Genomic DNA, 15,441 nt, shown 5'->3' on the forward strand with positions numbered 1-15,441 from the left:
TCATGAGCATAAATGTTTGCAGGATCAAAGCTGCATGTGCCTTCTTGCTGAGCTGCAGTCACTTACAGAGAGATTGAGTGTCAATTTTTTGTGAAATGGAAAAATAATTATCTATAACCAGTCCAAAGCTTTTGCCACTTGTGCATAGATGGAATATAACCATAGTGAGAGCTATTTATTGGGGAGAAAAGAATGTTTAGATTTGGCATAGATTTTAGATTTTGAACAGCACAAAATTAACAATTGTTTAGAGTGTGACTTCCATTTTAGTGGCCTTCTTGTGTTTATGTGTGGGACTCTTTCTCATGCTTCCAGGGTATGGGTTAGTCTGGTTTCCTCTTTCACAGTTAGATAACTGGAAGAGCTGTGCTCTGTTCCAGAGTTTCTTTACAAGGGACCATGGCACTCTTTAATCTGCAGCAGAATTTCACCAAGGCCCTGGGGGAGTTCCAGGTGACCCCAGCAGCCCTGTCCTCAGCGAGCCCTGCTCTCCAAGTGGGTCTGTGCTCCCTGGCCTCAGCCTGCTCTTGTCCAGGCAGATGCTGATGGGCACCCAAAACTGAGTGAAGAGCTACAGCCCTCAATGTTTGCTTTAAAATACTTAGTCAATAATAACACACTATGCTACTACAAGATGCAGTATTGAACATGGGATTAAATGTATTTTTCTGGCAGAAATCAAAAGCATTAATTCAAGTAGCTTGCCCAGCTGATCAGTGTCAAGAGTTAGTTTTATTTTTGTCTTTGTTCATGAGAACAATGGCAAAATGAGCAGCATCAGCAAGCTGAGTCCAGTAATTCCTTCCATCCACGATTTTTTTCAATATACAAAGCTGTTGTCATGTTCAGAGTTTTGACTGGCTGAATAGTCAGTCTTTCAAGACTTAGCAAGGCCATAATAAGATTTAATAAGATGTTTTAATAAGATGAAGAGTTGCAGAAAATTCACTGCTAGATACCCAAATTGGTTTTTAATTTTTTTTTCCTTTTGAAAAACCCACTTAATACTAAGAAACAATTAATTTTGCTTTTCTGGTATTTTGTCTTTTTGCCTGGAAAAAGCAATTTGGTTTTAGTTTCACTTGTCACATGGAAATGTTGGAAAATGTACACTTTATGTAGCTGCAGGTTTTATTGATCAGTAAGTTTTATCCAAAGTGATAAGCATATCTTAACATATAGCAAGGCTGTTGTAGGTGGAGAATGATTAAAAAACCTGACAGACTAACTAATTCAACACTTTTTCAGTTTTATTTTTTGTGCAGTTCCCATTCTTTGCTGTTAATTAAGTCACTCAATGTATTTGGAGACTGTGGCAGGTGTTTAATGAACCTGAATATTGTAAAGTTGTTTTGGAATTACTTCCTGTTGCTATTGTAAGCTAAATTTCCCAGCTCAGTATCCCTCTGTGATTTTCCAATCAATGCTGTTGTTACCATAATGTGCATTTCAACATTCAGTACCATGAATGCATAAATGCCTTGCTGACCTAGAATGTGTAGCACAGCTCAGAGACAGCAATGAAAACAGTTTCCTTGATCAGCTAGCATGACAGAATATATCATTTAAGCAGTCATGGAAGGCTAAAGCAATGCAGAGTGGCAATTTTCTTGGGAGCTCTGCCAAGCACCATTAAGACACTAACTAAGTGATTGGTCTTGCTTTTTCTTCACTGAGCCACAAGTCTGATGGTGGCTGCAGAAGAATGTGGTTGCTGAAAGAGTCTCCAGAGAATGAGTGTGTGCTTAACTGGAAATGCATAGATGTGCATCTCATCTTTTCCATATCACTCTCAGCAAGTGGCAAATGATTTCTTTATTTGTATGTGTTGTTAAATTTCTGTGTAGCCACAGAGACATAACATTATCTTTTTGGGGTTTTTTCCTCCCAAGCTTGAAGTGGCAGAAAGTAGATCGACTTCTACCTTCGTAATATACTTTTAACTATTCTGAGTCAGGTCTTATGTTTAGCTTTTTCATTAATATTATTGCTGTTGCTGTGCTGATCTTTAAAGATGCTTTATTTTTGTGATTCACTTATTTTTTTCTGTCATAAAACTGCCTAAATAAATCCCAGAAAGAATAGTTGTAGTAAGGGCTCTGAAGGTACATCAGAACAGAAAAGGTTAGCATGCCCATGGGAACGTAGGTTTGATTCTGTACACGTGGTATTTAGAGTCACATCTCTTTCTTTTTTTTCTTTTAACTCACAGAAGTCACTGGTAGATGAGATATTAAGTAAAAGGACCATTTAAAAGGCCTCTTTTTATGGCCCTGCTCATCACAGAATAATGTCTTTGGGCCAAATTTGATCCCTACAGAGAACTGCTATTAAGTAGCCCTAAGGACAGCAGTGACGGCCACTGAAAGTGCAGCTGCAGTACAAAAGAAAGCTTTCTTAATTTGCATTGCCTAATACACTGTGATCTTCTCTTGAATTTATAATCTACAGGAGAAGAGGCAAGTTTTGTTTCTTGTGTTTCTGCTGATGATGTTGGGAACTGTAAACATGGAGAGCTTATGATACCAATACCCTTTTTTCCCCTAAGAAATTAACCTAAAAAATATTTTGGTTTCTCTCTGTGGTGCATAAAAATGCCACATTCTGTTAGGAGTCTTCAGGTTACTCCATTTCACCAAATGCAGTCACCTTTCTTGCTGTTTGATAGGGAGACATTGGGCCAGCAGGACCAAGTGGACCATCGGGAATTCCAGGGCCCACGGTATGGTATTTAATCACCCCACAGCCAGGTGCTCATGCTGCTTTCCAAATTATAGTCAAGCATTGGATTTATGTTTTCTTTACTTTAACAGGGTTTCCCAGGGAGCGTGGGACAGCCTGGAATGAAAGGTGATAAGGTGATTTAAATATTTTCGTTATCCTGGAGATACATAGTTCTTTCAGGCTCCCTTCATTAAAACTTGAGCATAATGTGCTTGGCAAAACTTTCTCTTTTTCCTTTTGATTTCTTTTGTCTTCTGACTTTTATTTTTAAAATTTATGTCAGACTCATGATCTGGTAGTTTAGACAAGGTTTTTTTCTGAACAGAACACTAACTACTGAACATAATAATATCCAGGGCTGTGCCTTCAAACTTTCCTGGAAGAAAAGTTCAGTGGAGCACCTTGCATTGTCAAAGATCTGTGTAAATTTTAAATAGTGAATATTGAATTAATCTTTCTCTATTTCTGAAAACTTCCCCATTTTAAGCCACACACATATGTCTGTATAAAATTATGTATTGTTTAGGGTGAACATGGCCTTGCAGGAGAGCCAGGAGATCAGGGGTACCCAGGAGACAAGGTAAGTTATAACTGCGTTGTTTTACAAAATGATCCCGTTTCAGCAACTTCATCAGGCTTATGAGTCTCTTAAAATGCAGCAGGTTGGCTTCATAAAAGTAGAATGCAGTAGTAATACTATCTGGATATCACTGTATTAACATATTTTAAAGAAATTCTATGCTAATTAAAACTCAGTAATGGAAAGTGTGCACAAAGATGAATTCTGCACGAGCAGAACTCTGGCAGCTGTGTGTACAGAGAGGTAACAAACAAGGATTATGGTGTGATCTCAGTCTTTCTAAGGAACTGTTGGAAAAGGTATTTTTCCCTTAACAATTGAGGCTCATCTGCAGCTCACCTGGACCTCCTGTGGTTAGCAGCAGCACATGGTCTGGCATGCTCCTTCACATCATCAAACTGAGATAAATAAGGATCTTCTTTCCTGTTTGGCTAGTACATCAGAAGTCACTGAAAAAGCACATCCTGTGAGAACTCTTTTGATGAAAGTTGAATGTTAGAAGATGATTTTCAACATGAAGAATTCTTTTGAAGCCTGTTTCAGGTGTCAAAGTATAGCAATTTGTTGCTTCCAACATAACACATCAATTTTCATGTGTATTTAATAGCTATCTTTTTTCAGGGTGCTCTTGGTTTACCAGGACTTCCAGGGATCAGAGGAAAACCAGGACCCCCAGTAAGTTTGCACATCAAATTTTATCCTCAGTATATCACTGGATGTTATTGCTATTTGACACTTTTTTGGATTATGTTCACAGTGCATGTAATCCCCTAGAAGTGACCTAATTCAAAATGCACAAAGGATAAGGTCTAAGCTGCTTTTATTTCTAGTGACTGGTGTTAATGAGTGAGTCAGATCCTAAAATGTGAGACTTTATTACCAAGATCAGTATATGTGACAAATTTTGATAGAGTGCTTAGGATATTATATATTCTGGGACAATCACTGTGAGGGGGAATGGACATGTAGGTAATATTTGAAACAAATCCACCGAGAGCTTTGGGAACTTCCAGATGACCATTTGGAGTCACTGGTTTTGCAGGGAATGTGTGAGATCTCATTAATAAGTCATTTCTCACAGGGATGGGAGTAGTCATGAATTCCTGTATTTACTGATTTTTAGCAGCTTTAAAGGTATCTGTGCACTGCTGCCACTGCTGCACTGCTGGGTTTTTAGATGCTGAGGCAGATAAGGCATACTGCACAGGGTTACCTGGCTCTTCCTCACCTGTTTCAGTGCTAATATCTGTCTCCTTTCCATTTATAATTAAAAGCTGCCAATATTCCCTCCAGTGTAAATTTTCTTATGTACAATCAAGCCAGTAACTGGTACACCTACTTTGACCTCATGAATGTCATGGGCCCTTAAATTCAATAACACTTTCCTTGTCCTATAGAATTTATAGTATAAGCACAAATCCTGCGATAAACTTACACAAATTTGCTTAAGCTTCGATGGGAAAAATCCTATTTTTTGCTTTTAAAGGTACAAGAATTTTCATTTTAAGATAAGCATGTGAATTGGCCAATTCCTGAAAGAGTTGTGGATTTTAAGCACAAGCTGAATGTGACCAACCTTGTGACTTATGTTAAATTAATCTATGCAATTATTATCTATGCTAAATTAATCTATCACTATGCAAGTAATAGAAATTTTGTAGAGTGAATTTACAATTAAGTCATTCATGTTAAAAACTAGAGAAATATTTTGCAGGTCAGACCTTAATTTTCCTTAAGTGAAATCTACTTATGGCGGCAGAAAGATTGTGAAAATGTGGAAGAACAGATATAACTTAGAGAAATTTGGCCCATTTTTAGATGGCTTGAAATTTGTATATAATGAAGTTACCATTACATGTGGATAGGATCTAAATTTGTTGTTGTTAATCACAAAACTGCCATTTCTTTGGCTATGATTGGATACTTAAAATATATTAGTGTGTAAACCAATATCTGTAACAGTTACTTTCTAGATGTTTAATAAACATAGTTTTTATTGTGAAAACAGCTATATATTTAAAGGGCTTTTTATATGGTTCCTCCCAAAATTCCCAATTTTCTCTGTCCTAAACTAATTTGACTTTTTTTTTGTTGTGACTTCAAAGACAGTTCCAAATAAAGTAAGAGATATGAAGAGCTAGTTTTAAGTCAGAAGAGAGGCAGGTATAAAATTTCCTATTTAGTGAAAAATTCATCTCGACTTTTCTGTTGGCCTTTTTGTTAATAAATGATTTTAAAATCTTCATAACCATCTGTTGTTAAAAATAAATTATCATCAGAAATATTAACTGTTTGGATTTTTTTCAAGGGGAAAATTGGAGAGCCTGGACCCCGTGGACCATTGGGTCCTCAAGGACCTGAGGTAAGGAATTGCTTGGTAGCAGTAAATCAAATGTTGGTTCTAAATTATGAAAATAAGAGCTAAATGGGTTTGCTTCATAAAAGACTGTTTTCTTAGTTGAATTAGGAAAATCTTTTTATTCAGTCATATTTGATGAATTCATGCTCCTCCATGAAGTACAAAAGATTCTAGCTCATTTTTTTCTGCAAAATATTAATGTACAGGATCTTTGCATACAAAGTAGTTCTTAATTTGCTTAAGTGATCAGGATTTGCTGTCTCTTGAATCCTGTTGTTATGGGGAACACCTGGAATGAAGCTCATGTGATTTCTCAGGCACACTTCCATTTGTAAATACTAAAACATGTTTACAAATGGGATTTTTCATTTTCCAGGTCTGGTTGCATATTTATCACAAGAAACACAGAGGATAAGCCCCAGTCACCTGGGAAGTGTTGCCAATCAGCTGAATCTAGAAGTGAAGTTTCCTAAGAACTCCTGAGTGCTGTGGAAGTCTGTGCAGAAACTCAGTCTCCAAATTATCCCATTTTAGTGCTTTTTTTTGCATTTATACCACAGGCTTTCAGGAAAAATGCTGTGGTCTGTACCAGAAAGACATGTTTATACACAGACACATGTATTTGCTGGAGAGATGAAAGCAGAAATTGTGGCTTGTTCTTTCTAATCAGCCTCCTGCAATGAATGTATTTTGGGTTTTGTTTGGTTTGTGGTGGGGTTTCTTTGTTTGTTTGTGGGTTTTCCTTTTTAAAAAAAAAATATGAATGGAAGACCTATACTAGCAATGATCTTTTTTGTGCATTTACACAGGCACATCTCAAACCAAGGCTCTGTGTTCCTACCTTTCCTATTAGGCAGAAGCCCTCACTGAGAGAAAACTCCCTGGGAAGTGCATTGTAGCAACACAAGGCAGTCTTGTGAGAATGAGTCTCTCTCACTTGGTCAAAGGGTGTGCAGAAGACAAAGCCTGTGTGTGCATCTTGTCCACAGCTGCCACCCTCTGTGGCTCAGCATTTTGGATTTTTCCAGACTCTTCATTGCATGATTTCTTTGCGTAGCTTCCAGCAAGGGAGACTTGAGGCAGGTTAATCCCATTGTTGGTCTTGAGGCCTGTGTCCTGCTGTCCCTGCTGGTAGTCCTTCATTGTTGCTTGTTCCAGGACAGACATGCTACTCCTTGGTGTCTGGGGGAAAGATCATCATGGGCTGGTTACCCTCAGGGCAGACATGGACGGGAATCTTTCTGTCTGAAAAGCTCAGCATTGCCCCTTGCTCAGGAGTCCAGAATTACTTCATCACTATAAGGCAAATAAGGTGCATGATGTTAGATAATTAAAATTTGGGTGTCTAGCTACTTTTTTTGAGTAATTATCTGCAAAATGGTCAGTTTAAAACTGCAGAGCAATGTTTCTCTTAACTTCAGTCATGCAAGACAGTTCCAAATAAAGTAAGAGGTTTTTCCACCTTTTACTTCATAAAAATATGGTCACCATATGGCAAAATAGAAACAGAAGGGATGTAGGATAGCAGCATACTGGGATTTTGGACAAATTGAAGATATTAGAAGTTCTATATTGAAAGGAATTTAAAATAAGCAGCTTAAAACTAAAGAGTGTATGTGTCCCTCCAGTTACATTGTCTTACAAAAATAAACTAGTTGTTGTTGCCAGAAGTTATTTAGACACAACCAAATATATGAAGTATGAGCAAACAATGTAGATTTTTCCACAAGAAAAGCCTACTGTCATATGTCTGATCAAGTCTCTTCTTCCAAAACCAGACAGCTAGCAGGTCAGACAGGGCTACTTTCCTTGTTCCTGTTTCATTATCTGAATGATCAGACTTCCTGTGACCCCATGTAGAAAACATGCATTCTATCGTATACTAAATGTTCCCTTGATGTTTCTGGAAATAGAAGAATGTGATGAATTAGTGTAGTTCAGGGAGAGTATTTTGGATTTAGTATAGATGTGACAATCCATACCATATGCCTTCTAAAAGAGAGATTTTATTTTTAAAAACCCCAAAACCTATATTGGGATTTGTTGGACTTTGCTGTGAGCAGGAGGAACAAGGCTGCGTCTGCACAGTGGCAGAACCTCTCAGACTCTGCTTCCAGCTACTCCTCTCTCCTTTTGTCCAACATTAAGCCAGCGGGATTTATAAATGTGCCCTGTCCCCATTTGTTTTGGGTACACGTGTAATAAGAACCTGGGCATCCTTTGATCTTTCCAGTTACACATTTGAGTGTTTCATTTCCAGTGCAAAGAATGAGTAGTCCTGTCCCTGATTTTCCTCCCATGTGAGCTCTGCAGTAACTCTGGCACTCCAGCAGCTGAAGGCTGTAACCCCCTCTGCACGCAGTGCTGGGAGCAGGCAGGCAGACTCTGATCCTCCTCACGGGGTTTTGTGGTTTCAAATGCAGATCACCAGTGAGTTGCTTCCTAAATCTTTCCTCTGCAGCTGTGCAGCCAAGGTACACCAGGTCAGAGTTGAAATAAGCCATCCACCTCTAGCCAGGGTCCATTTGGGACCTGCAGTGCTGCTGGCAGGAGGGCAGAGGGAGGGACAGAGGTCTGCTTCTTGCTTTCTGGGTGGCCAGACAAGTTTTGGCTGCCAAGTGATTTTTCAGTGCAAGAGTCCTGCAGTGTCAGGACAAATTCTCTCCTGGGTGTGTTTCTGCAGAGCCAGGTCTGCCATGTGCTGGAGTGCCTGCTGCTCACAAAGCACTGCATTTACTCAGTGAACACGTCATGGAGTGGATTCTTCATCATTGTGCTGCTCTGTCATGCACCTGAAAATGAACCACCAAAATACGAAACTTCTGTAGAGCTTTGTTTTATTGGCATGATAGCTGGAAAGTGCTGATCTGACCATTCTAACCCACAATGTCTGTACAATGAAGCATGCAGTGCTTATTGTTAATGTGAAGGAAATTAGACAAGGCTTCCATATGTATTCAGAATATTTTAAAGTTAAATTTTGCTCTAGGAATTGCATTTAATTATCCCCCCAAAATGAGAGTGATAGCTCCCTTCAGAGTGTTATAAATAGGTTTTATCTGAAGCAGAGAGAATTTTTCATTGTCTTCAATAGAACTTTTTTCATCTGTGCAGTATTTTGATCTGAAGTCATTAGCTTGCTCCTTCAGGAAGGTACTTCAGGAAGGGACTCAGCTGGAGTGTTCCATGCTCAAGGCAGTAGCCCTCCAAAAGAAAGGACACATTCAAGTAACAGTAAAGAATCAAAAAGGCAAACATTTTCTAAGTGAATCAGTGGCTGCCTTGAGGTTCACTTAAAAAAACCCAACTTTATCTTTAGTGCCTGTTTCACATGCATTATCACATGATTTTTTTAGTTTTTGCAAACAAAGCCAGGTGTGCAGTGATAATATAGCCTTCTGTTTCAATATTGCATCAAATAAGTTGCATGCAAATGACTTGTAGGAAATATAGAAATAAAGATAATTTAAGGGCTGAATAATTGTGTGTTCTGGCATATATCTGAGGAAATGCTCTTGTTGTGAAATTGCTTATACTCTCTACTTGCCTTTGCACAGAATCTTCATCTGGTCCTTTCCCAAAGTTCTATGTCTGCACAGCACATGCTTTCAGAAGAATAAAAAACACTTACTGGAGAATTGTAGTTTTTTGCAGAAACTTTATTTTGGTGATTTAATTATAATAATTAGTAACAAATCTCTAATGAGGTATCTTGTTGAAGTTCAGTAGCTACATCCAGCCAGTCTTGCTTCTGAAAATTTATACTAGATTCTCATTGAAATGAATTGCAGTCTGTGATTGGATGAACTCTTATTGGAGGAGGGAAACCTGGTGACTGAAGGGACTATTGCTCTCCATGGAGACATTTTCCCTCCATGGTGCCCCTCCACCCATGCTTGTCCTGATCCCCTTGAGGGCAGCCAAGGGCATGAAGATGGGTGGCCAGTGATGCTGTCATGTGAAAACAGTTTGAAGTGGGATTCTGCAAATGTGAGAGAATTCCCCATGGAAGTGGAGTGTAGTGTCTCTCAATATTGCTGATATTCTGCTTCCATATTTTCAGCCACACAGAAAAACAAAAGCAAAGCAAAAGCTTTGGCAGAGTGCTCATCTCTGGAGCACTCAGATATGCCCCAACATAGTAACAACTTGGTCATCTCTGCTTTTTTTTTTTTTAATTAAACATTATATTGATAAATAAGAACAATAAATATGTTAATTTTATATTTAAGTGTTCAGTACAAAAAGTAACACTCACAGCAAGGTTAAAGCACATTTGTGTTAAGATAGTTGGCACTTCAGGTTTTTCTGATGCTGCGTTTCTTTTGATTAAATGAAGTGGATTCTAAAGTGCTTTGCTGGCAAAAGACCACATCTGTAGCAAGATTTTGAAAATAATATGTGTCCTTCCAGCTGCTGGGCTTCTGGCTGATGGAAATGAAGATTCTGCATTTCCTTAGAAGTCATAATACCAAGGGCTGTTTGGTTCTGAATAGTCTCTGCTGAAAACTACATTGCAGCTGGCCACTATACACTAATCTCCTGGCCTTTTACTTATGGAAAAATAATTAATTTTTAATCTGGAGAAACTTCCCAGAGTGCTGGCTGCTGAATAACTCATTTCAAATTTAGGTATTGCTAGAGATGTATCCCAGTTCACTACGAGGAATCTGACTGGCAAGCACCATTGCTGAGGTATTTCAAGAGGTCCTCTCTGGTTCATTCTTGTTCTGGAATTGTCTAAAGTGGCTGTTTGTGTCCTGGATTATTACACTTATTTAATGGATTATTAATGTGAGAACATCTTAGAAACAGTGTTCTAATACTGCCAGGGCATCTGCCTGTTCTTCATGGTTGTACTCAAGAAGAAAAGTCTTAATCCATCTTCACAGAAAAGATAAAAATTATGAGGATTTAAAATTTTTAAATGCATTGTTTAGTGTTGATGTTCTCAGGCCAGTAACCCTCTTGTATTCTAAGGCTTTGCCTGACATGAAAAGATTTCAAAATACCACGTTGGTTCTACCTGCAATAGTACTTGTCCACACCTACATCTCGTGGTCCTTACTGAATTCCTGCTAGAAAAAATTAAACAAATAAATAAAATAGATCTATTAATTTATAAAATCATTTGAATCTTTCTAAACTAACATTTTTCTAGGCAGATTGTTTTCTGGAATGTTTACTGCCAAGAGGAAATTGCCTGTGTCAGCATTTAGCACTTGTTCACACACTAGAAACGTGCAGATTTACAGATATATGAAACAACTCTCCCCTTGGTAACTATTTAAGGTCTATAAATAAGCAAATTTAAAATTAAGAAAGGACAAGAAAAAAAATTCCAAGGAATTGACCTAACTCTTCAATGAATTTCAGCAGTGGCCAGGATTTTCAAAACAACACCTCCTCTTTTGAACTGTGTAGAAGTCAAGGGTGATGCAAGTGAGTGCTGTAGGTGTGAGTCTCAGGGCCTTGGTCACAGGTGAATAAAATGCTCTGTGCCCCCTAGAGGCATGTTGAAATTGTTGCACAGCTTTGCTTGTAATTGCTGATTTATGGCAGAAGAGAGGGAAACCACTGTGATGTTTTGTGAAATGTTGGGTCTTAGAGTTGTTGCCCATCTTCTGCAAACTCAGACCATTTTAACTCTTTAGTGGTTTTCTTTCAGACTCATTAGCATCCAAGTGCTAAACCTGATTTTTAAAAATTGTTCTGTGTATGTGCTTTTTGTTTCCATTATTGGAAAAAGTATGCATATATTTTAATCTTAATTATTTTCTCTTAATGAAGAAGGAAACTTGTTCTTCCTAGTGCTAGACCATGGGTTTGCTTAGATGTAGTAATAAATATTTTGCTCAGAGGAAGTGGCAGTCTTGCTGTTTTCAGATGGTCAAAATTTAATGAAATGTGGAAGTTCATTAAAAAAGCAAAATCTTGTCAAGGGACTGAAAGAGCAGTGTGCTAACTAAAGGGTTAATTACCAATGCTTTATTTTATCCTACAAATGTAAGATCATGTTTCCTCCCTGGATGTTTATGAAATTTAACTCACTACTACTCAACTACTACTCTATTGCATTAAGGTTAATGGCACCATTTTTTTTCTCCTTAAAATAGACTCATTTCTTCTAAAGCAATCTAACTGGAGCTGAATTCCTCTTACTCAGAGGCCTCCTCATGGTGTCCCAAGTCAATGCCCACTGGCCAGGTGGCTTGCAGTGTCTATTTTAGCTCATTTCTTTTCTGTGCATAGTTACTTTTTCTTTACTAACAGCTTGACCTACACTGGAGTGTATTTCACAAAGGTCTGTTCTGAATAAAGCCACGTGCTGATGACCTTCAGTTAGTGCCAGCCAGACCTCGATTACCACCTGCTGATTTGGAGGCAAAAGCCTCTTACCTTTTTCTTAATCTTGCAGTGATCTTGTCCTTAACCTGTGGCCACGGATTAAAGGGCTTCAGCTGCTCTCACAACTTTATGAAAAGAACAGTTGAATTCATAAGTGCAGGAGCTGGTGCAGGCTTTTCTGTGGTGATTTTTTTGTGCCTCCGAACCAGTCCAATGGTTTAATTTCAAACATTGCTTAACGGATAAAAAGTCTTATCGTAAGAGAAATTAAATCCGTGCTGACATCTGCTAAATTGAGTTTAACAAAAGCTGCCTAAAATCTGTCACTTATCCAAGTCCTTTCAAGGAAACATAATGGATTTTGACATTTTTTGGGATGGTAGAACAAATTTATTTCTTGTTTCTGTGACTCAGGTTTATTAAATGAATGAACAGAATCAAAACAAGTACATTGAAAACATTCCTACTCTGCAAATAATTTGTCTGTATGATTTCTTTAGGGTTTTCCAGGAGATATTGGTGTACCTGGATTAAATGGCCCTGAAGGTCCTAAGGTAAGATTATATGAAAACCTATTAAAAATAACAGTAAATAGTGTTAATGTCTGAGGAAAAGGCTCTGAGAAATGGACACTGGCATTATGAGAAGACCATCCTACTGTCAGAATGCAGGTACTTTGCCTCAGGTATTTATATGAGGAAGTTATTTGAATGTTTAATGCTGTCCACACAGTTCTGAGAGTAATTACAGTGTTAGGTGGAAGCATGTAATGGCAAAATATGTTTGAGAAAATGCTATGTAGCCAGAAAGTAGCATATGTTTCACCTGTACTTAAATAGAATGCATGCCAAATGTATGCAGATCTTTGTATTGCTCAGGTTCCACCTGCCCTAAGAATTGTTTTCAACAATTTTTAAAAGAAATAGTATTTGAAGGTATGGAAAATGTGTAAAATTCATACACCAGATTAAATTATAGATAAAATAATAGATATAACAATTAAGGATAAAATTTATCTACAGAACTGCGCCAGAATAATTTAGCTTCTGCTTTTTAGTAGATTAAGATTGTAGACCCAGCTTAGGCAGTAATTCACATGGATAGAGTTTTCAATGAAGCGTGGAATAAAAGCAGATATAGGAAATTTCTGTTGAATTTGAAATGGTAGAGACTAATAAAGTGCAGGTAGCTCAGAAATTAACCAGAGGAAAATGATTGAATGACATCTAAAGATTAACTACTTGTTGAAAGGCAAATACCAATGAAGTTTCTTACTCATCAGCCTTGGGACTATTCTTACATTGTATTTTATGTGGTGAATAGGCACAAGTATGGCAGAATGAAATCTGTATATGAAACCAAGTTGAGCATCTTTAGATTATCTAAAAAAATGCACTTTTTGCTAATTCATCCCACTTCAGTTATTTCAGATTGATTCATGTAGGGACTAAAACAATAAATCCCATTATAAACTTAGACCAAAGACATTGCCAGATCTCTTTGAAATGAAAGCACAATAATGCAGTTAGAAATCAAGTGAAATTGTAGAACATATGAGGCAAAATGCCTCATTAATGCCACTGCTCAAAGCATGAGAGGGCTTTATCTCTGTAGTCCATTACTGGGCATTTTTATTCCAGAAGGACTCAATCAAGTGAGACTAGATGCAGAAATAATGCTTGAATGGCTTTATTCTGAGACACTGTTTATTAGACTAAAATGGAGGCCTTTTTTGTCCTTTAAGTAAACCAGAGGGCAGAAACTGGTGAGGCAAAAGAACTGTGCAAGACCAACAATATCATTTGACCAAGAACAAATCATGCTGATTGTCTATGAATAAACAGACATGGAAATTACAACATTTTCTATCAAGAGGTGTGAAATTCTGTAGCAAACTACTCAAGAAAACACAGGATGGGGAACAGTAAATAATTTAAAGATATGGGTCTTATTTGTACCTGGAAGATTGTAACAATACCTCCAAGCCAAAGGTGATCATTTTTAATTACAGTTGCTAAATAATCCAGTTGCTGAAGCCATAGCCAATGTTTGCTGTATCTCTTCTCTTTCAACCATGGCCAGAGCCTTTTACCAAAATGGACATGAATTGACTAGGAAGGCTGAGAGCTAGTTATCTCATGGGGCAAATTGAGAAGTTAAAATGCGTTTCTAGAGGGTGTCCAATTCTGATTTGTTGCTTTGGTAACTTGTTTATTGGCACGTGTGCGTAATATTAGCAGCCTTATGTGAGTGAGTTTGTCCCACCATCGCAGTGGCTGTTGCTCTTGTGTTTCTGAGTTACCAGAGTGTTCACAACAAAACCCCCTGTGGTGGTGAAAGACTCTGTCTAGGGTCTAGTGAAAACACTAGAAGAGAAATGCAACAATTCTCATGCTGCAGTTCAGATTTAATTGCCCAAGGTTATACATGAGTGGTGTGACAGATCTAATCCCTGCTGCTCAGTTTCTTCAGTGAGATCGAGTTGTTGCACATCATATCTGAGGAGTTTCTGCTAGAATTCTGTTTAATACATATGTTACAGATTTGTTGTCTTTTCACAGACTCCAGAGAAAAAAGTTACTAAGAGGTGGACCATAAAGTTTGAGACTCCATGTTCCTTTACAAAATTACACAGCTGAACCAGATTCGGTGCTCTCCAGCACATTTGGTATTAGAGACAAAAAGTTTAGACAGCCTGCCCTTGTCAGGGAGAACTGATGGCTTACATTTGAAAAGAAGGATTACCAAACTGGAAAAACTCTTACACTGCTCCCAGTACTGAGGGACAAGGTCTGCATAACTTTGGAAGTGTTTGGCTTTTGGGATTCCCAGCTGCCTTGAGTTGACTGCAGTTCTAAAATTTTCCTCCAGCTTTTATTTTTAGAAAACTGTTCTCATTATGCTGCTATTTTCCTCATGTTTTTGTTTATGCTTCCTCAGAAGCAATACCCATTTAAAAGCTAAGAAAGCAGGGTAAACTTCATTTTTTAGCTGTTGGTGTGGGATGAATTCAACTTCTTGGACATTTAGGCTCCATTGAGTGTGATCAGCTGTCTCTAAATGCCAGTAGAAGTTCTGGGTTGTAAGTTTTTCCCAAATTAGTGAAATAATCAGCAAATCTGATCTTTCTAATTCAATGTTCAAAGGATTTATTGTGTAATTTGGTCTACAGAACCTTACTCAGCTTGGAAACAATATTTTAGAAGGTGTTTGATCTTGATCCACCACTTATTTAAAAAATAGCAAAACACACATTTTTTAAAAAAAGGGAATAAGAATGTTTTAAAGAAGTTCTGAAATAACTTTGTTTGTTCACTGTGTTATTCTATGCAAGTATTTATGCTCTCTAACCAAGAAAAGTGAGAGGAAAAGATGGTCAGAATGTGCTGACTACCGCTGTAGGTTTTCCAGCAGTGTGTTTTGTACTATG

At 37.8% G+C, this 15,441-nt stretch overlaps 1 protein-coding gene across 1 annotated transcript in view; it reads left to right on the top strand.

Annotated features, from left to right (window-relative positions):
• The window catches only part of COL24A1 (collagen type XXIV alpha 1 chain), a 118,401-nt gene that overhangs the window by 40,910 nt on the left and 62,050 nt on the right, over positions 1 to 15,441 (top strand). Inside the window, exons 15-20 of the mRNA XM_041483470.1 lie at positions 2,669 to 2,722; positions 2,814 to 2,858; positions 3,251 to 3,304; positions 3,926 to 3,979; positions 5,613 to 5,666; positions 12,512 to 12,565. Of these exons, the coding sequence (XP_041339404.1) occupies positions 2,669 to 2,722; positions 2,814 to 2,858; positions 3,251 to 3,304; positions 3,926 to 3,979; positions 5,613 to 5,666; positions 12,512 to 12,565 (315 nt within the window). The remainder of the gene's footprint in view (positions 1 to 2,668; positions 2,723 to 2,813; positions 2,859 to 3,250; positions 3,305 to 3,925; positions 3,980 to 5,612; positions 5,667 to 12,511; positions 12,566 to 15,441) is intronic.

This window comes from Pyrgilauda ruficollis, unplaced genomic scaffold (assembly GCF_017590135.1).
Source record: "Pyrgilauda ruficollis isolate IOZ18807 unplaced genomic scaffold, ASM1759013v1 scaffold6, whole genome shotgun sequence".
In the NCBI taxonomy this organism is placed as follows: domain Eukaryota; kingdom Metazoa; phylum Chordata; class Aves; order Passeriformes; family Passeridae; genus Pyrgilauda; species Pyrgilauda ruficollis.